The sequence below is a fragment of the Rhea americana genome, unplaced genomic scaffold, assembly GCF_003343005.1.
Source record: "Rhea americana isolate MKP2758 unplaced genomic scaffold, rheAme1 scaffold_226, whole genome shotgun sequence".
NCBI classification, from domain to species: domain Eukaryota; kingdom Metazoa; phylum Chordata; class Aves; order Rheiformes; family Rheidae; genus Rhea; species Rhea americana.
Window position 1 is genome coordinate 1,388,131 of NW_028186342.1, and position 19,503 is coordinate 1,407,633.

The 19,503-nt window shown below is 62.5% G+C and overlaps 1 protein-coding gene across 1 annotated transcript in view; it reads right to left on the minus strand.

The window, feature by feature from the left end:
* The window catches only part of TANGO6 (transport and golgi organization 6 homolog), a 38,124-nt gene that overhangs the window by 1,381 nt on the left and 17,240 nt on the right, over positions 1-19,503 (minus strand). Inside the window, exons 12-16 of the mRNA XM_085305754.1 lie at positions 15,424-15,960; positions 15,179-15,236; positions 10,142-10,288; positions 4,214-4,365; positions 1,370-1,483 (exon numbers count right to left, since the gene is read on the minus strand). Coding sequence (XP_085161880.1) covers positions 1,370-1,483; positions 4,214-4,365; positions 10,142-10,288; positions 15,179-15,236; positions 15,424-15,960 — 1,008 coding nt within the window. The remainder of the gene's footprint in view (positions 1-1,369; positions 1,484-4,213; positions 4,366-10,141; positions 10,289-15,178; positions 15,237-15,423; positions 15,961-19,503) is intronic.

A 19,503-nucleotide genomic window follows, 5' to 3' on the forward strand; every position in this document is an offset into this window, starting at 1 on the left:
CGAGGCGCTTTGAAGAGCTGAGCCCAGGGAGGAGGAACTGGGAGCCAGGCGAGGGCACAGCAGCTGGAGCACCCACAGGGAAGGGGAGTTCGCCCCTCGGCTGCAACCAAGCGCCGGCGACCCCAGGCCTCGTGCTCCCGCTCGCCCGTGCTACTCCCAACGCTGGAGCCGGCATTTTTCTTTTCCACGCGGAGCCCGCGCGGGCCCCAGCCGCGCCGGCCCTCCCCTCCGCTGCAGGGCCGGGCAGCGCCGCGCTCCCGGCTCCGCGCGCCCTCCGCCACAGCCGTTTCTGCACCAGGCGAGCCTGTCGCTGCGGCGAGGGACGAGCACCAGCGCGGCGAGCAGAACCGCGGCAGAGCAGGTCGGGCTGGGATTCCTTTCCGCTGGCTGCTGCCGCGTGCCGGCTCGTGCCGAGGGGGAAGCAGCAGGGCTGAGGCCGGCGACCCGCTGGGAAGCTGCAGCGGCGGCGGCGCCGAGCTGCCCCGATCGCGCCCGGGCCCAGGAGCGTGATGCCTGTGCCAGACTTTGCAGAGGAATATATTTAGCCTGGATATGAGTTGTCCTCATAAAAATGCTCTTTTCGTTTGCGCCCTGCAGCGAGCCTGCGGCCCGCGAGCGCTGCGGGGGAAACTGCTGCCTGTGCAACGGGCCGGCCCCGCGCGGCGCGCTCCTCCGCTGAGCTCCGGCTCCCGTGCGGTGCTCCACTGCACGGAGACACCATCGCCGCCCGAGCACGAGCCCGGCGCTGCCCCGTGCCCCTGCGCGGCTCCGGCGGGGAGCCCACGTCCCGCCCCGGCCCCGCGCGCCTCCCGGCAGCCGGCAGCACAGGACAAGGACGCGAGCGGCTCCGGCAGCAGCCGGGGAGGATCCGCTGCCCCCGTTCCTGCCCCAGGCTCCCGCCAGGCCGGACGGCTCCCAGGCTCCCGCGGGAATCCCAGCGCACGGCGCCTGAGCCCGGAGCAGCAGCGATCACAGCTCCGTGCCCCTGCGGCGGCTGCCGGGCGAGCGGCTCTGCGCGCCGGCGGCAGCACGCGGTGCTCGCGGCCGAGCGCGCCAGCGAGGGCACCGCTCGGCATCCCGCAAGGAAAGGGACCCTGGCTCAGCACCATCTTCCTCGGCAGCGACCTGAAACTGCGAGTTCCCCGTAAACAGGGCCCAAGGGTCAGGCCGTGCTCCCGCTGCCTCCGAGGGCGGCGGGCGCCTGAACCCACGCACGTCCCGCGGGGCAGCCGGCTACGCCGGGGGCGCGTCGTGCCGGGCGCTCCGTGCCCCGGGCTTCGGAGGCGCCCAGTTTGCTTTGCCCAGAAAGGGATGAGGAGAAGGGAGGAGGCGGCAGCTCCCCGGCGCCAGGAGCGCCGCGGGGACCCACCTCGGTGGCCTTCTCGCTGAGCCCCCGGAGCAGCACCACCACGACGTGGACGGCGGCTCTCCGCACCTCCGCCTCGGGGTCCGTCTTGGCTATGGCTGTCAGACAGGAGGTCACCTGCGAGGGCAAGGGGGAGCGTTAGCGCGGGCAAGGTCCCCGCTGCGCGCAGCCGCGCAGGGCCGGGCACCGCCGCACAGGACCCCTGCCCTGGCGCCGCACGAGCCCCTCGCCAAAGCGGCCTGCGAACCGGCCCGGGGAGGCCCAGCAGCCCAGCCGGGGCACACGGTGTAGGTGCGGGGCAGCCTCGCCAGCAGAGCGGGCGCACGGCGCGGCCGAGGTCGCGTGCACCCTCCCCGAGGAGCTCGGGGCTCCCCTTTGGGGGCGAGCACCGGGCGGTGGGCACGGGAAGCCCACCCGAGATCGCCGCTCCTCCGAGAGGCTGTCCTGCCTTTTGGCACCTGGAGGCCGACTCCTCCCTGGCAGCGCCCCGGTTTTCCTAGGGCCAGAGCAGCCGAGCCTGACGGTGGCTCCGGACTGCGCTGGGTTGTTTTGGAAACGAACGGGCCACACCGGGCCACCCACTTACTGCCTGAGCGGGGCCCCGCAGAGCTGCCCACCTCCGACGCCGCGATTCCCACTGGCCGCAAACCGGCACCAGCCCCACGGGCAGCCCAAGGGCGCCCAGCCCTTCGGCGACCGGGACGGGCTCTGCTCGGGGCATGGTCGCAACGGGCAGCTGCAGAGCTCGGCAGCGATTAGCAGCACATCGAGGCAGTTATTTCATCAACAGCAATTAAGCACAGGGAGTTTTCTCGGGGGCAGGAGGAGAGCGGTGCCCTGAGCTCGACTCGCTCGAGCTCGGAGAGCTGCAAGGTCAACCTGCCTGTCCCGGCCCTTACACACGGGACCCCGGAGGGGATCTGGGCTGACTCGGCGCCGCAGTTCCCTGTGACACTACACGGCACTGAAACGGSGGACTCACTTCTGCAGCACATCGACTTTGAACGCTGCCGGTCCCACAGAAGCGCCGGCACCGTGACTCCGGAGGGGGACTGCAGCCGCCCGTGCTGCGTGCCAGACCGCAACCGCGGGTGCTGCGGCCTGGAAGCAAGTGAAACGCCAAGGACGGCAACTTCCACCAGCGGTCTGCAATGTCCCAGCCTGGGAAAATCCCTCCGGAGACGGAAATGGCTCCAGTCTCTTGCCAAAGCCCAATTTGCCCTTCTCAGAGGGCGAGCGAGCCCCGGCAGAGCACTGCAACGCGCTCCCGCGTACCGCGCAGCGCCCGCTCGGAAACGCRGCTGCCGGAGGGGCAGCGCCCTCGGGGCCAGCCTGCCCGCTCGCCCACGCCACCTCCCCTCCACGGGGCTGCCGCGGCGAAGACGTCTTTGAAAGACTGAAGAAAAGCAGGCAGAGTTAAAGGAGTCTAATTAGTCAGTGACAGCAGGGAGAATTAGAAGAACTAGCGTGTTCCMGAAATAGCTGCATGTGTGGTGCATTGGCATCTCATCAAATGYTGTCATTACCCAATTGATGCGTGAGCAGCAGCAAAAGGGAACCCAGGAGAAGCAGCCCGAGTCCCACATTCATTATGTCTTTTGACTTCCTTCCAGAGCGGCGCCCTGCCAGCAGCCTGCGCTCCCTCCGCGCCGCGCCGCGCCGCACCGTGCCGCACCGTGCCGGCAGCTGCTGCTGACCCAGCAGCCTCCAGCTGCGCCGGGGCGTTTGGGAGCTGGGCACGAGGAGGCTCCCCGGGCCGCGGCGGCAGGGCTCGCACAGGGTCACGGCTCCCATCAGCTGAGCCGCGATGCAAACCGGGGCCGCCCGCGAGCCTGCGACTCCGCAGCTCCCGCCGGCTCCGCTCTTACCCCCGTCGCGCTCGGCAGCACGACCGCCGCGCTCCCCGCCTTGGCGCCGCACCTGCCCCGGGCTGCGGAGCGCCCGGCTCCACGGCCCGAGTCCCTTCCGCCTCCCGCAGGCTGGGACCCGCAGAGCGCCTCCCCGCGCGGCGGCGCGGCTCCGGGCGGCTCGCCTCGCGCCGGCGTTCGCCAAGTCAACGCTTCAGCCGTCCGCGCGGGCGACCGCAGCGCGTGTTGCGGAGCCGTTCGCTCCCGGCTCGCTCCTCCGGCTCCGGGACGCCCCGGCACAGCGCTGTGCAGCCGCCCGCTCCCGCCGCGCGGGCAGACGGCGCCTCTCGCCCGGAGCCACCGGCCACGGCGGCAACGCCAGCTCCCTGGGAGCAGGAACGGGCGCTAACGAGATCCGTTAAATGGGAGGAGGTGCCTGTGGCAGGTACAAACCATGCCTCCAAGGTCTTCTACTCCAGCGAAATGATTATGGGTGGAGCAGATGCCRCTGCCTTTCCTTAGGGCTGTCTAGCAATTCCCAGCACGGGAGACACTGTTTCGCTGTTCACAAAGCTTTCAGCACTAAAACTTGTGGCTAAATTTTCCCAGGTGTTTGCTTCAGATTGAAYGGCTTTTTTACTTTACAACACTAGCAAATATCATTCTGTCATGTCCCAGGGTAAGTTACGAAAAAGCATGCTCTTTTACCCACCTAGAAGTGAGAGTGTTTAACGACCCCGCAATCAGATGGCAAGCTGCCCTCCTTAATACAAGATGGTCCCTGAGCTCCCAGCCCAGCTGCCTTCCAGGGCTCCCATCGGCACAGTCCGCTGGGACTCTGCACGTGCTTCTGGGGCCGGAAGACGCTCAGCCGAGTGTCCGCTCACACCATCAGCCCCTGCAGGGCCTCGGTTCTCGCGTGGAGCTGGCTGACGGCACTCGCGTTTCATCCCCACGACATCCCAACCCAGGCAGCAGTCGCGAGAGAGGGGAGCGATACCTCCTGGACCACAGAGCCGAGCTGGAAGCCGAGCCTCTGGCACAGCTCGCCCAGGTTGGAGAGGCTGCTGGCCCGCAGCGCGCTGTCCGGGTCTCGCGACCCCCGCAGGAAGGCGTGGATCAGGGCGTCCCGGTGCTTGAAGACCATGTCCCCTGGAAGAGCAAGAAGAGGCGCGGGTCAGAGCGTGGCTCCGAGCTTGCAGAGCAGCCGGCTGCAAGGCCAGGAGCAGCCGCGGGGGCAGCGAGGATTCCCCCAAGCCCCGTCCCTGCGGCGGGGCTTGCTCCTCCGCGCACCCTCGGCAGCGGGCAGGCCGCGGGAGCGTGCCGGCGCTGCACCGCCGCTGCCCGGCCCGGCTGAGCCCACGGGCGCTTCGTTAACGGTGCCCTGCTGCGCTGCGCGACGCAGCGCTCAGCTTTCCAGCTGTAACCCCGCAGGTCCGCGAGCAAACCCGGCCCCACGGCAGGGATTAGCTGCATTTTCTGCCTCCCAGAGCGAAGACCTTTGTCTGCGTCTGCTCAGCGCATCACATTTGCTTTCAGTCCTCTGCTCGGCCTTTCAAACGGATGACGCACAACAAATGTAACGGTCAATAAAAATTACGCGTGAAGGCCCAAATTCTCAGATAATTCAGCTGTACAAAACCCACACCCAATTAGCACATGCAAACACTGTGGATGTGTGAGCCAGCTAATTAGATTTACGTGTGYGCACAGTCAGTGACCTGCATGCACAATTACCCGATGCGAAAGGACGCTCGGAGGCGCGTTCTTCCGTGAGCCGAGAAGCGAGCCGCAAACCTTCCCAAATGCGCAGACACCTTTTTGCAAGTACAGTTCCATCTAACAGGGGTTGCTCCGACAAAGGTTAATTTAGAGAGACGCTCGCATGGGATGAACGAAGGGAAGACAGCCCTAGTTATCTCACAAGCGCTGCAGGAGCTCCTATGAGCTCAGTGTTTTCCCTGGTCTCCCGACGACCTCTGAGCTCCATAAACTCCTCTGACGCTGTTACTCTGCGCTGGAGGGCGTCCGAGGAGGTGGTGGGCACTGCCCAGAGGTGACACAGGCAGGAGAAGCAGAAATAAGCCTTGCAGATGGTGGGATCCCATCACGCTTTCTCCTTCTGGCACGAGACACGGGCAGGTTGGCCAGGCAGAGACAGAAGAGGAAGGTCCGGACCGTGGTAGGACCTTGGATGGAGGAGCATAAGTGAAAGGGCAATGGAGGGACGCAGCACAAACCTCCACGCTGTGCGGAGGAGCCCGCGTGGGCTCGTGGCTGCTGCTGGGGCCAAGACCGTCCGCCCCGCGCTGCCCAGGGTGGCAGGACGTGGCCACGGAGACCTAACGTTAACGAGGCGCCGAAAGCCGGGCGAGGAAAAGGCAAGGCTGCGGGGCACCGCTGCGACGCCAGCGACTGCGAGGCTCGTTCGCGAGCGCAGTCTGCTCCGTGCTGCCAGGCTCGTGCCTTCGGCAGTCGSTGTTAAGACACTTGAAGCAGATGCTTGAAAGTTCAAGTCCGACGCCTCCCTCCTGGAGCCGAGAGCACGTCGGCTCTCGCGCCGGATGGTCGCAGGCGGAGCGTTTACCTCTCTTGCAGGGAACGAGACAAACCCTCCCTGATTGAGAAATGTCTCCCCTGACACACTTGGAGCAGGCRCCGCGCGTTTGTCACGAAAACCGATCGCAGTGACGCAAATTCATCGGGAGCCCTCGGAGACGGGAAGGGCTTCTCCCTCCCCCGCCCGGGTGGGAGGGCGGCTCTGGAGCGAGGTGCCATCCCGCGGGCCGGCGCGCGCCCCTTCCCCAGCGCTGGGCACGGAGGCGGCTCGCCCCGGCCCCCTCCGGCCCCCGAACAGATCCCAGCTCCTCCTCGGCTCTCTCCCGTGGGCGCTGGCAGGTGCCTTCTGCCAGGYGGGCCGGTCCAGCGCCCCGCGCAAAGGCAGGGCCGGAGGCAGCGCACCGGCTCCCGGCGCGTCCCCCGCGCTCCGGAGACGCCCCAGCGGGAGCCCGGGGAAGGGCAGCGAGGCACCTGGCCCGCGCCRAACACCCGCCTGCGGTCAACGAAACCACGGCCGTAAATTTGGGACGATTATGCAATATCCTGCTGAAGATAACGATCGACTGATTGGACTTTTATGGGGTATCCAGCCTCCTGCTCCAGCTGCGGTGTAAAACAATTTAACCTTTATCGCCAAGCTCGTTTTCCTCCGTGCTGCGAGCAGCGGAGTCGCAGGAACAGTCCCCGCTCGCTTCCCGGGGCCGCGAGCGGCCGAGAGGGCGGCACGCTTGCGCCAGCCGGCTGCAGTCGCGGCTTTCCACTCCGCACCCGCCGGAGGCCGCGTTCCCGCCGCCCCGGCACGGGGCCAGGCTCGGCSTGAGCCAGCGGAGCGCAGGACCGAAGCAGCCCGTCGCCCGCAGGGCACAGCGAGGCCGCGGTTACGGAGCCTCCTCCTGCGGCCGCCGGCGCAGAGATCCCGCGGCACGAGCGAGCCGCGCGGAGACCCAAACCACAGCAGCCTTCCTTTGCAGAGTAAAGCGTTTCTGGAAGTACCGGGTAGTTTCTTAAGTCTTTAATGTTGCAGCTTTGCAACAGAAAAAAAAAAAAAACCTTAATGCAATTTGTTCTATAAATACCCAGGCAAGTGAGGACAGGCCAGCGCGAGGGCCGCCAGCCTGCTCGGGGGGAGCGCAGCTGTGCCCACGAGCCCCGCGGGGCCGCGGACGGACGAGCCAGGGCGCCTCCGCTCGCCGCCGCGGCGCCAGACCCTGGCCGTGCCCCTCGACGGCCCCTTCCCGACGGTCTTCCGCTACGCACGACGGAGCCCTTCTCRAGGGAAAGCAAGGGAAAAAGGCTGGGGCCAACCCAGCCCTGCGTCCGCCTTTCTGCTCGTGTAACCCCCGCGGTCTTCCCGCGTTTTCTCCTCGTGCCGCTGCAACGGCCTGAAGCTCTGACTGACGTTTAGTCCGAGGATTTCCGCATCTCCAAATCCGGCTCCCGCTTTCCTGGCACAGGGGAGAGCCACGGCCACAGCCAGGCTTYGGGAGGAGAGAGGAGAAACGCAGCGGCTTTGAAGGCCCCCAGCTACCGAAGAACAGGACAAAGCGCCGACACCGGCTGCAGCACAATTACGTCGTTATCTGGGAAGGAAGGGCTCCGTGCCAGCTGCTGCTCCCCTCCGCGAGCCAGGGGACGTTTCCCGCGGCTTGGAAAGAAGCTGCGGACAGAAACCCAACCCGGAGAAGGYGCATCGCTACCTGGGGTCACGCAGAGGGGCGGCGGGGGCTCTGCAAAAGCAAGGGAAGAGCGGCTGCGGGAGCCGTGCCCGTAAGGAGAGGCCGGGCRGCGATGCTAGCCGTTCGTCCGCTCTCAGACCTCGGGGGAGCCGGGAGGTCCCGCGCAGGCTGCACAGACTGCGAGGCAGAGATCTTCTGCAGCCAGGAGAGACGCCTGCGCTGTCCCTCGAGCGCAGGGAACAGCTGCTGCAAGGGGGAAACGCGGTTTTATACATTCGGCACAAAGCAGGAGCCGCCGCCGGTCAGGGAAAGCCCACATCCGCTGCCTGCCTCGGGGGAGCTGCAGGAGCGGCTCCCAGCGCCGCGAGCACGGGGGGGCCGAGCGGGGCACCCGGCACGGGGAGGGCTCTGGCCGCCGGCACCCGGCGCTTCCAGCTGCTCTGAACCGCATCCCGCAGCGTGGTTTCCCACAGGTCAGCAACAGCCGGCTGCTCGGGCAGCATCAAAGCTGCATGGGGCTGCAGGCACCCGCGGGCCGGCCCGTGCTGGCAGGACACCCAGCGCCCGCTGCTGCCGCGGAGGGGAGCGCCCGGCCGCCGGGGAGGCCCGTGGCCACGGGCAGGCGCTCCCGGAGGAGCCCGGTGCTGTTGTTCAGTCATTTTCTGCATGAGGTAGACACAGGCGTACAGATGTTTTCCCATCTGGARCAGCTGGAGAATTAACAAGGAGTTAAGTTTAAAAGGCCTTGAGTGCAATAAAAGCTAGCGAGGCATCGAGCCGGGGAGCGCGGAGCTGCGGCCACCTCCGCAGGCCCTGCTGCACGCGGGGAGCACGAGTCCCTCGTCCAGCTCGACCACGGACGTCTCCAGGCACACGCAAACCGAGCGCACGGCTCGTCCCCTAAATGGGAGGCTTTCTTTCCTTTTCTTGAAGTAGGACTCCAGGGCATACAGTCACCGTCCTGCCCAAACAAGCTGCAACGCTTCTGTCCCAAGCAGCCGGGAAGCGCTGGGCAATGCAACAAAGTCTTGTTGTGCAGTCTGCACCCGACGGAAAGCGGGTGGGCAGCKCTGGGGCGCTGCGGCGGGAGGCAAAGCAGGGGAGGGCTCAGGGCGCAGTAAATACCACACACACATCAAAAACGCAGAACGCTTTGTTGTGTTCCCTCGTGTTTGCTGTGCCCAGGGAAAGACAGGCGTATTCTTGGGATATGACCGTTATGGTTAAAAATAGATTGCACTTCTCTGTGCAAAGGTTGGGCAAGTCTCACCTTGCCACCTTCCAAGACCTGGTCCCCCCAGAGGAAAGGGCAGCCTGAAGCTGCAGCAGACCAGCACCCCCGAAAGTGGAGAAAACAAGGGGAGGGTCAGCGTGCCGAGCAGGACCAGGCCCAACACGGGGTGCTGGGATAAGGGCTAGTTACGCTCTGTGCCACTGAAGTCCAAGCAAGAAAAATCTTGAAGCCCCAATGGAGAGAGCACGTGTGCAGCACGCATGTATGTGCGTGCAAGTGTGCGCACGTGCCAGTGTTGGGGAAGATGAGCTGCTCTGCAGCCTGCAGGAGCAAAGCAGACCCCAGACCATTGCAGCACCCTGTGCTGCCGGCACCCAGGCCCTTCCCAGGGCCGTGCACGGAGCGAGCTTGGCTCTGCCTYGGGAGCAGCCYGCACTAGCGCACAGCCAGGCGCCAGGGCCAGCRGGGAAAGCAYGCTTCCTTCCTGCCTCTTCTGCAGCAGGCTCCAAGCACTTGCTGTTTAGCTTAGCCTCTGCGGGGGGAGAAACACAAYGCGTTTGAAGACGTGTCCCAACAGCCGCTGCCGGAAAGGCCTTGTASAACTTTCATTTTCCAGCCCTGCATGTCCAGGCATTTCCCAGCATCCTCTCAAACCGGAGCGCTCCACGGATGTTATCGGCAGGGCGGCTGCGTTGTTCGGCACCGGGATTCCTCTCCCCCGTAGCGGAGGAGCAAGGTCAYGCGGGCAACGCGTTGCAACGCTTGTGGGTGGTGAGGAGACGGAGGGAGCGCTGCTCCGCTCCGTGACCACCTCCCTCCGCAGGCAGGGCTAAACCGSAAGGGCCCGCAGAGGGTACACACAGCCTTTTCAGTCTGTGGATGACTGGGGTTTTCCAGCAAATCATAGGCCTTTGTGAAATGCTTTCAGTCCCCCTAGCAACATGCTGYTTTTCACAGTGGTGTTTCCCAGACCCACCGAGTGCAGGCTGCAAGCCAGGGCACCACCAAACCCACTCACGCGTCATGAAGCCACGGGCAAGTTCTCCCTCCAGCTTCACCCTGGCCATGAAGGGTTCACAAGCATATGAGTTTGATCGCATCTAATCGTGCTACCTAACGACATCCTTCCTCAACAGGCCGAGCAGGAATCCGCAGCCTGAGAGCCTAGACCTCAGCTGGCCTCTGTCTTTGAAGAGGAGGGAGCTGTAGCCCAGGGCAGCAAGGAGCTCTGCTCTGCGGCATCAGCCTCGCCGGCGTGCTCAGTCCCAGSCAGCGCAGAGCATCCCCAGSGCGCTTTATTCTCCCCAGATCGGAGAGCACAGYGCAGTAAACGCCTGCTGCTCTGCTCCCTACGGAGCAGAGAGCCTGAGCGACACGGTGCCTCCGCRGGAGCCGCAGGCCGGGCAGCGGTGCGGGCCAGCCGGGCCCTCCTGGAYGCCCRCTGYGGTCGCAGACTCACCCAGTGCCCGGGTCACGCGCATCAGCACTTCCCCCAGCTTCATCCTGGTCGCCACAGCCTCTGTCGTGCCCTGCGCTGGGCTCCCGTACTGGGCCAGCAGCGCTGGCAGGATTTGCTCTGGGTACTCGTTGGAGAGCAGGGCAACACCTGGAGGTCAGAGCRAAAAGAAAATGTGAGTCAGCCTTGGTCATACAGCAGGGATGGCATGTACCAGCCATGTTTGCTGGAAGGAAAAYGGGAATAAGGCAAGCGCAGGCAGGACAGAAGAGCAGAGAGCCCTATTGGTATGTCTAAACCTTAAGAACCAGCCAGTTTGCAGAAAGCAAGTCTTGGGGAGTTTTCTACATTATTATCCTTATCCCTGCTGAGCTTCACTCTGCTTCAAAGGGCTCTGGCTCCCTCTATTTCACCCCCAAAYACAGCCAGGCCCCCTTTGGCAACACGGCTCCCACCCAGCTGCAGCCCAAAGCCACCACTTCACTTCCYACACCACTGAAGCACTGCCAGGATCCAGCCCACCGGGCAATCGCAGGCGAAGCTGCGGAGCTGGTTGGGGTGGGAGAACTGGTCTCACGACTGTGAAATGCACCCCCCCCACTCTGTTAATGACTGATGGGAGCTGTAAAGGGGCCTGGCTCCCAGTGGAGCGTGCCACCRCCAGGAATTGCTCCTGGCGATCGTTAAGTGCCCAGGTTGCTCCTCCAGCCTTTGTGCAGCGAGCGGATGYGGCTGTCAGCCACACATCTCCCAACTACGGCTTTAGGGCAGCGGCGGACACGCACCGGGGCYCCGGAGAAGGGAGGGAGCGCAGAGAAGGAGATTTTCCAGCGATTAGGAGTGGCAGGTTGTGGGAAAAGCCTCCTTATTTGCACAAGGCAATGTCACTTGAGAGTTTGGGGGATTCTGCAGCCTTTGTTGGCACTGGTGTCTCAGCTGCATGCCGGTGCGTTTGCAGGGTTCCCCAGACAGCCCCGGTCCCTCTGCCCCCAGCACCGGGTGATCCGCGCTGGGCTCCGCAGGTCTYCTGCGGCATCGGCACCAGGCCACTGCCGCCAGCCTCAGCAGGGGACACGCTGCCGTCGTCCCCTGAGCACGTAGCTCGCCTCCTCCACAGGGCTGGGGAAACGCTGCGCGAGGCCAGACCGGCGCGACGGCACAGGGCAGGAGCACTGGGGCAGCAGCAAGGGGAGGCCGGATGCTGCTGGAAACAGGCACTTAGTCACCACCCACTACGGGCTAGAGAGTCTCCGTCTCCTGCCCAGTGGGGACGGCTGGAGAGCAGGGCACGGAGCAGGAGGAGCCCTTCCTACCCAGCCCACTGGCTGCGTTTAACCCCTCCGTGCTGTCTTTTCCTTAAGCGATCCTCAAACAACGCTCTCCCAGAGCGAGGCACCCGGAGCATCGCAGTCATGCTCAGGACCACCAGCCACAGGCTCTGCTGAGAGAGGACRAGCCCAGCTGCAAGAACGCACGAGAGCAGCTCGGGGATGCCGAGATCCCGCACGCGGGCAGGGCTCTCGCCAACCTCTCGCGCCACGCAAACCCTAACCAAGGAGGGGGGAAATCTTGGTGTTCTGCATCGCGATCTGACTCCAGCAGCTGGAGCTTGAAGACAGGCACAGAGTCCCCGGTCTCAGGGCGCACGCAGCAGCGGCGACGCCGGGCCTGATGGCATCTGCTCAGCAGCATTTCTCACCGCTCGGCGACACAGGCTGGGCACGGGCGAGAGCAGATCCTGCGCGCCGTGGCCAGCCAGCACCGCTGCCAGTGACGGTGCCCGGCGCTGGGCCCCGTGCTGGCCTGGCCTGTGCTCCAGGGACGAGGCCAGGACTGTAGCTCCTCATGAGGTGGGAGGAAAAAGGAAAATATTGGAATTTCATGCAGGAAAAGGCAAGGACTCAAAATTCACTATAAAATGACGCAGTGGCTACCAGGAAAGAGGGTTAAGCATTGCAGCAAAGGGTACACGTCCAGGATTAGGAAAACAAGGCACTTGTGGCGGGACAGTGCTCCAAAACCAGCACAAATTCAGCGGAGTCACATGAAGTGCAGCCCGCCCCCTTTGACTCACTGCATATCCCAACCGGTCTAGTTATCATCCGCTTTCAGCCGAGGGCTCTGCAGCCTCCCCTAACCCACCTGCTCCGGCCCCAGCGCTCCCACCGGCGCCTCCCTGCTCCGCGGCCGGCTCGCACGGGTGCCCGAACCGTGCACTGCCACGATGCAGCATAGCTCCAACCTGCCCCGCGCCGCTCGTGCAGGGACGCCGCAGCAGGGACGGAGGAGCCCGCGCAGAGCCGGAGCAGCAGCTGCGGCCGGCAGCAGAGCCGCTCGCTGGCGAGGGTGCCCGCGGGCTCCTCTGCAGCACGCCAAATTCCCCTTTTCCTCTGCTTCCTTCTTCCCCTTATCACCATTTGGCCAACGTCGCCGATGTCCAGCCAGCAGATAAACCTGGGCTGCAAATTAATTCTGCACGAGCCCAGGGAGTTGTATGCTACCTCGTTACTAAAACAGATCACGTAGCCCCTCTGCGCAACCCTCCGAGCAAAGCCAGAACACTAAGGTAGCCCCGCGCGGCACCAGGTTGGATGCCAGTTTGAAAAATAAATAATTTAACAGTTGGCAGCAGGTGTCCGCTAATTAGCACTGGTTAATATTTATTGACCTAGCATCTACTTAACGAGGCAGGCATCACACGCAGCAAGGTGTTTCCACCGAGAGCACCAGTGGACGCAGCCTCTGGGTGACACGCGAATCCTGGCAAGCGGAGCTTGGGCGCGATTCCCGGACGTCAGCAGGGTCCCGGCTCTGCTGCCCCCCTGCAACTTCGCCAGCCGCCTGGGACAGAGCTCGGGAKCCCCCACGGCAGCACGCGGGCAGGAACATCCCGTGCAGGCAGGGGCGTCCCGCACTCCCTCCTGCACGCTGGGCTTCGCCGAGGCTCCCGCCGGCGCCGGGAGGAAGGCCCTTCCTGCGGAGCTGCGGGCTGCCCCGGGCACCCTTGGCTCGGTGTGCGCCCCATGACTCAACGCCGCAAGCAGCTGCGTCAGGATGGCACCGGCGCTGCTACCGGCGGCTGCCGCACGCACCGCGTTAATCACCCCGCGATCGTCTGAGCGCACGCTCGCATTTCAGCTGCAGGGCAAGCACAAACCCAGCGCACTCAAGACTGTACAGGCCGGGAGCGAAAGGCACATCGATAAGCTTGTTTCCCAGCTGGGTTTGGGGGTTACTGCTCAGCCGCATCGGTTACGAGAAACAGGATGGCATTTCCTCGCCGCTCTGCCCCGACCTGCGAGTCTCCCCGCCGCAGCACCCGGGGAGATCCACGCTCCCCGCCGCCTCTGCATCGGCCGCCCGTGAGCCGGGCGCTCCTCGCCGGATCCGCTTACGCCTCGGGTCCCGGCAAAACGACTCTCTCCCAAACCACCCCTGCACCCGCGCGCGGTGGCCGGCGGTCCGCAGGGGCGGCCCACTCCGCGAGATGCCCGAATTGTGCTGTGCCACGGGATGCACCTGCCTGCAAACCCCCACTCGGCACCTCGGGGGAAGCTCTCCTCCGGGGTCGCTCGCCTCGCCTCTCCACCCGTGCAGGGCTACAGGCGCACCCCCGGCGAGCCTCGGCACCGGCGCAGCCGCGGCACTGAGGACCGCGACCGGCAGCGGGGTGTCCAGGGGCCACCCCACGCGCTGAACCTGTCCACGGCGCCTCCGCACCACCAGCTCCTCCAGAACACCCACTTGTGGTCTGTGCAGGTTTATAGTGGAGGCAGAGGATAATTTCACTTAACTAATTACCAACTGAGTAAGCAAAACTAAAGCTCCAGCCTAGACAAGGCCTAGGAGACAAAACTCGCCCGCTTCAGGAACGAGGGGCCGAGTCACGACAGCTGACCCAAGGCGCCATCCGAATTGCATCAACTCAGGCCGTCCCACCTCCGGGGACGCTCTCCTGCCTCGGCTCTGCAAGCCTCGGGAACAAGCAGTATCTGAGGGCAAGAAAACCCAGGAAGCCCCAACCCAGCCACAGCACGGGACTAGGGATCAAAGGCTGAAGCAGCAGGTCGCTCAGGCACACACGTGGCCGCTGCCTACGTGGTCGGCAAGAGACCCGAAGGAAGCACCCACCGCAAAACCCGCGCCAGGCGGCGAGAAGACGGGCCGTGGTGCTGTGCCAGCTGTGCCAAGGGCCCCAGCCTTGCTCACACTGCAGTGGGTGGAAGGAAGCAGAGGGGCTGATTCATATTAAAATTTGATTCCTCTGCCTCCAGATGCCTGTGCAACCTCCCTTCCAACCAGGTGTCACCCGGGAAGACACCTCAGAGCCTGGAGGCCGCCGCGGTGGCTGGGTACCCGCTGGGCGGTACTTTCCTCGTTGCTGGAGCGCCAGGCCACGGGCAGAGCCACAGCTGGGGCACGGGGCTCACTCACCACGTCTCCAGCCCCTTCGCAGCACGGATGATTGAACTTCCCACCTCAGCCAAGCAGAAGAGCTTTGCCAGCTGTAAACTGGCAACGTGCACAGGGTGAGAGATCACGACCAGCCCTTGTGCAGCTCCCTGCAGCCCAGACTCTCCAAAGGCCACGTTTCCCCCACCGCGGGAAGCTCCTCTGCCTGCCGGCGATGGTGCCAGACGGCCACCACGGCACCAGCACGGATGGCTCCAGCACGGATGGCTCCAGCACGTCTCCGGGGGACCCGCCCGCTATGGGGGGCTGGAGGAGCCCATCCCAGAAAGGTGCAGAAAAGGCACCGCAGGAGCTTTAAACCCCCGGCCACAGCACAGCACTCGCTGCCGCCGGCTTGGTGAGCCTGCCACGGGCTCCGGCTCGGCATCTGCAGGCCCGAGGCAGGGAGGAGCGCAGCCAGCTGCGGGCAGCACCGCCAGACCTGCTCTCCTCCGCTCTCGCTGGGACACTGCCTGCTGCTCTGCTCTTCGCTCTTACTGCTGCACAGCATAAAGTTTTCTTCTATAAAAACACTACCGCTTAACAGCTCCAGACAACCAGCATGCCCCCAGGTCAAGCATCACTCACCTTGAATAGCAGAAAGGTAGACAAAAGAGTCCTCATGTTGCAAATTTTCTAGGAAAACCTGCAGGATGGAGAGACCAGAGCGTTATTAGCTGTCTGAAGCCACGCTTACAGTCACCGTCTGTCCTTCACCCGCCGTCAGCGCGTGGCTCACTGCTTTCTGTGCCAGGCAAGTCTCACGGGCATGGCTGGACCCAAGCTCTGCGGTGGGCATGCAGCAGGGGAAGGGACCGAGCTGAGCTCAGTACCTGGAGGAGTTTCTCCTGCATCCGAAGCCCCTCTGGATCCCGCTGCTTTATCAGGCTGGAAAGACTGCGGAGAGCCGCTGCCCGAACGGGGACCTGGGGGTCATAGGCGGATAAAAGGAGCTCCTGGAGCTGAGCAGGAGCCGGGCTGGTGGAGCGCTGCGCTGATGCCGGTCCGGCAGCACGGGGCTCTCCGTGTGCGCTCTGCTCTTCACTCATCTCGCCGGGAGCTGAGCTAGCTGCAGGGCCAGAGCCCTGGCCATGCCCYGGCAGCCCCCCGACAGCCCCGGTGCCCGGGCAGGAGGCTCGGTCAGTGGCGCCCGTGAGGCTCTGCTGGCTTGTCCTGCTCGGCTCCGGCTTCCTCCCGAGCAYGCGCTCGGCCGCGGCGCCCACTGTGCTGGCAGCAAAGGCCCCGTGGGTGCAGATGGCGATGCGCAGGTCTGTGGCCAGCTCCTGGATGATGGGCTCGGGGTGGCAGGAGGAGACCTCCTCCAGCACGGGCACCAGCCGCTTCAGGACAGCAAAGTCGCTCGACCTCAGCTGGAAGGAAGGAGAAAAGCAGCGCTGCCGGGACCGCAAAGGGAGACACGCTCCCTCTTGGATCTGCTCCCATGGGAGCTCCCCTGTGCCTTCAGCAAGGGGAGAGCTGGGAGCAGAAGATATTGTACACTGGAATTAAATCAGGTGTGAAACTGCAGTGCAGGTAACAGCACCTCATTGATGAGAGCCTGCTGGTGCATGCCAAGCCGCAAAGGAGCAGTTACACATGCACGGGGCTTTTGTGACCAGTTTATAGCCAAAGTGCTGGGAACTCAAATCAGGCATTTTTAATGCTGCAAATCAAAGGACCGTATGAAGCTCAGCATCTGCGGAGAACATTTACAGCCAGCTTCGTAACTCCCCCAGGTCCGGCCACCAGAGACGTCTCATCTTCCACCCCGCAGCGCAGCTCACGGTGAGCACAAACAGGGAAACACCACCTTTCATGGTGAACTGCTCCAGTTAAACGCTACTTCCAAAGTGAAGTGCTGGGCTGGCAGCAAATGTATCAGTTACAGTGCTTTCCCTCCCCACTACAGGCTATCTCCTCAAAAGGCTCATTGTAAAGAGCTCAAACAGAGTAGATGGTCCTTTTTGGGRAAAAAAATGCTTTGTGCACTACAGAAGTAGTGGCAGTTCTCTGGATTTAGGACAGTGCGCTGCAGAAGCGAGCAGAAAGGCGCAGGCGGGCAGGTAAGCAGGCAGCCAGGAGCCGCCTGCGCCCCGGAGGACACGGCACAGACCCACACCCGGGCCAGCCGCCCCCCTACCCGCAAAAGCTGCGCCTTCCAGGAGACACCAGCACTTCCCAAAGACACGGATGCCTCTTGGCCCTGGCGCTAATCCCCGTTCTAGTGTTTTTGGCAGGGGCAAAGGCTACCTGCTGCTCCTCGGGAGAGGAAAATACCCTCCCAGCCTCCACAGGGCAACGCTCAGAGCATCTTTGGCCTCCCCAGGCCCGTTGGCACCGAAGCCAATGCTGCAACGAGCTCGCGCCCGGTGCCAGCAGGTGCCAGTCTCAGGCCTGACTTCCCTCCAAGAGCTAAAAGCAGCCCCGTGCCCTTAGCTGACAAGGCAGAGGGTGCACAGCGGCCTGGGGCAGGCGGAGGAACCCTCCAGCAGCCAACGCTCCCTGCTCGCTCCCACCCTGTGCTGCCCTGACTGTGCTGGCCAAAGGTCTGTATGTCCATGCAGTGAGACTTGCGGGGTAAATGCATGAATGGTAACCTGGAAAAAAAAAAAATCATCTGGACCAGTTCCCTGCACAACCCCGTGCTGGCACACCAGAACACTAATACTAAATGCTCAGCTTCTCACTGGCGCCTGGGAACAGCCTCATGCTTCACTGATTGCTCTTCTCTCCCGCAGCGACAGCGCTGTATTGCAGCGACAGCGCTTCCTCGCCATAAGAGATTCCCCAGCTTTCCCGTGGAGCCGGCAATGAGCCTGGCAATTGATCCTGCTTCTTTCTATAGCAGCTGTCACGACGGGACCAGACCAGCTCTGCAGCCCCCTGGGAGAAGGTGCAAGGGGCAAACGGCACCAAATGCGGTGACCCATGCAGGATTTTCTGGGAGGCACCACGTTCAGCATCTGAATCCAGGGGACATCCCCRTCACGCCCTCCCTTGGGCTAAAGCTACATGGGATCTTGCCTTTAATTCTTCCTTAAAGGAGGCTGCACACAAGGCAGCTGCACTATGCCATGAGTCTGCAGAGCAGCACAGGGTTTTTCTGGCAGGATATACAACCTGAGAGCAGACTAAGTTCCTGCCCTAAATTGGGTTTAGGATTTAATTGCTAGATCCTGGAAGCAAAATCASGGCCACCAAGGCCTGAAAAGTGATGCTTTACCAGAGATTTCAAGAGAGCTTTTGCATGTTTATGTAAAAAACACTTGGCCATTCAAAATCAAACAGCTTTCCATCCTCTCCTGCTGCTGTCAAGCACCAGCTGCCCTTGGAAACCTTTTTCATTCAATTTGCTTGGCCAAGTTGCTTCCATTAATGACAGGAGTATGAACAGGATCTCGCCTGGGAGGGGGCCCATTAAAACAAGTGCAAGTGCGGAGCTGCTTTCCAGCACACCGCTGCTCCTGCCCGGGTCCAAAGGTGGGAGAAAACAGCAGGACTGCCAGCCAGCTGCTGCTCCCCGTTCTCCGGCCCTCGCAGACTCTATAGCCTGGCTAAGGGGAACACAGGGGCTTTTGGGGGTGGGGGAAAGGAGAGCAGCCCTGGAGGAATGCCCAGCCCCAGCTCTTCAGCCCTGGGCAAACCCCCTTGCCAGCCCCACATTTAGCAGTCAATTTAACCCCAGGCCTGCAAGCAAGAAAGTGAGYGTTAAAAAAAACAGCCCAGGCAATTTAGAAGGCTAGGGCTTGACGGAGGGACTTTGCACCTCCCTTTCTGTGCGCACCACTTGCTACATTATGACCATTCGTTATGCAAGAACTGCCAATTTCTGCTGCTTTWATTATGGGACATTGCCTTTTCCTCYGCAATTTGTAAACAAGCTGCATTGTGAGACAGTGTTAATGTGGCTCCTACTAAGCAATGTCTCTTTTACTAATGTTAGGAATTTAGCAAATAACACACAAACTGCTTTTTTCTGTTAGCAGCAGAATCTTCCTTTGGGCAAGTCTAGGGATGAAGCAACCACCAGTGATGTAAATGCAAGCTCAAGTGATTTCAAGAACCAACAAATACATATTATCGCTCTCCAGCACCAGTTTAACCGACATTGTCTAAGTGGGCAATGTACTTTTTTCATAAAGGATTTTCAGGAATGGTACCGCCTACACAGAGAAGTTCACTGCACTTACAGGATGCAGCCCATGGATGTGTGGGGATGCAGAAGACTGAGTATTCAAAGACCCTATGTGACCGTGCTGCCCTGTCAGGGCCTTCTCAAAAGCAGAGCTTGGGTTGTAAACGAGTTAACCAATGTTCGGCGACTTGTGAGCATAGCTCTACAGAGCTTTTATATGCCACTTTCCACACTTAAGCAGTTATGCCAGAGGCAGCACCATCCCCAGGACACCAAGGCTGCTGGTGCACCAGGGTGACCAGCCACGCGTACTCCTCCGAGCAGCAAGGCATTGGGAGCCCCCCACCTCGTGAATATTAGCAGATCCCGCTACCAGACTCCYGAGCTGGCAGTCAGGGAAGGCTGCAGCCAACCCCAGGGGCAGTGGGTATGCCTTCAGAAGGATTTCCCCCTCCCCATGCCCGTGCAAGATGCCAATAGAGATTCTCACAACTTCACAAATCTGAACCAAAGAGCAATACATTGACAAACCTACACCTCGTTACGTTTTCTTCCTTGCTGAAAGCGTGTAGATTTCTTGTTTGGTAGCCTTACTATTAGAAACATGTAGCACTACAGAGAGATCTTGGTTAAATGAACAAAACAATTGGAGGAAGAGACTCAGCAATGCCAGTGGGACCCAAAGCAGTGCAGAAACATGTGCAGACTTGCAAGCACTTCCGAGAGAGATAACGGGAACCACAAAGAGCAGGAGCCAGGGAGCCCAACCCTTGTAGCA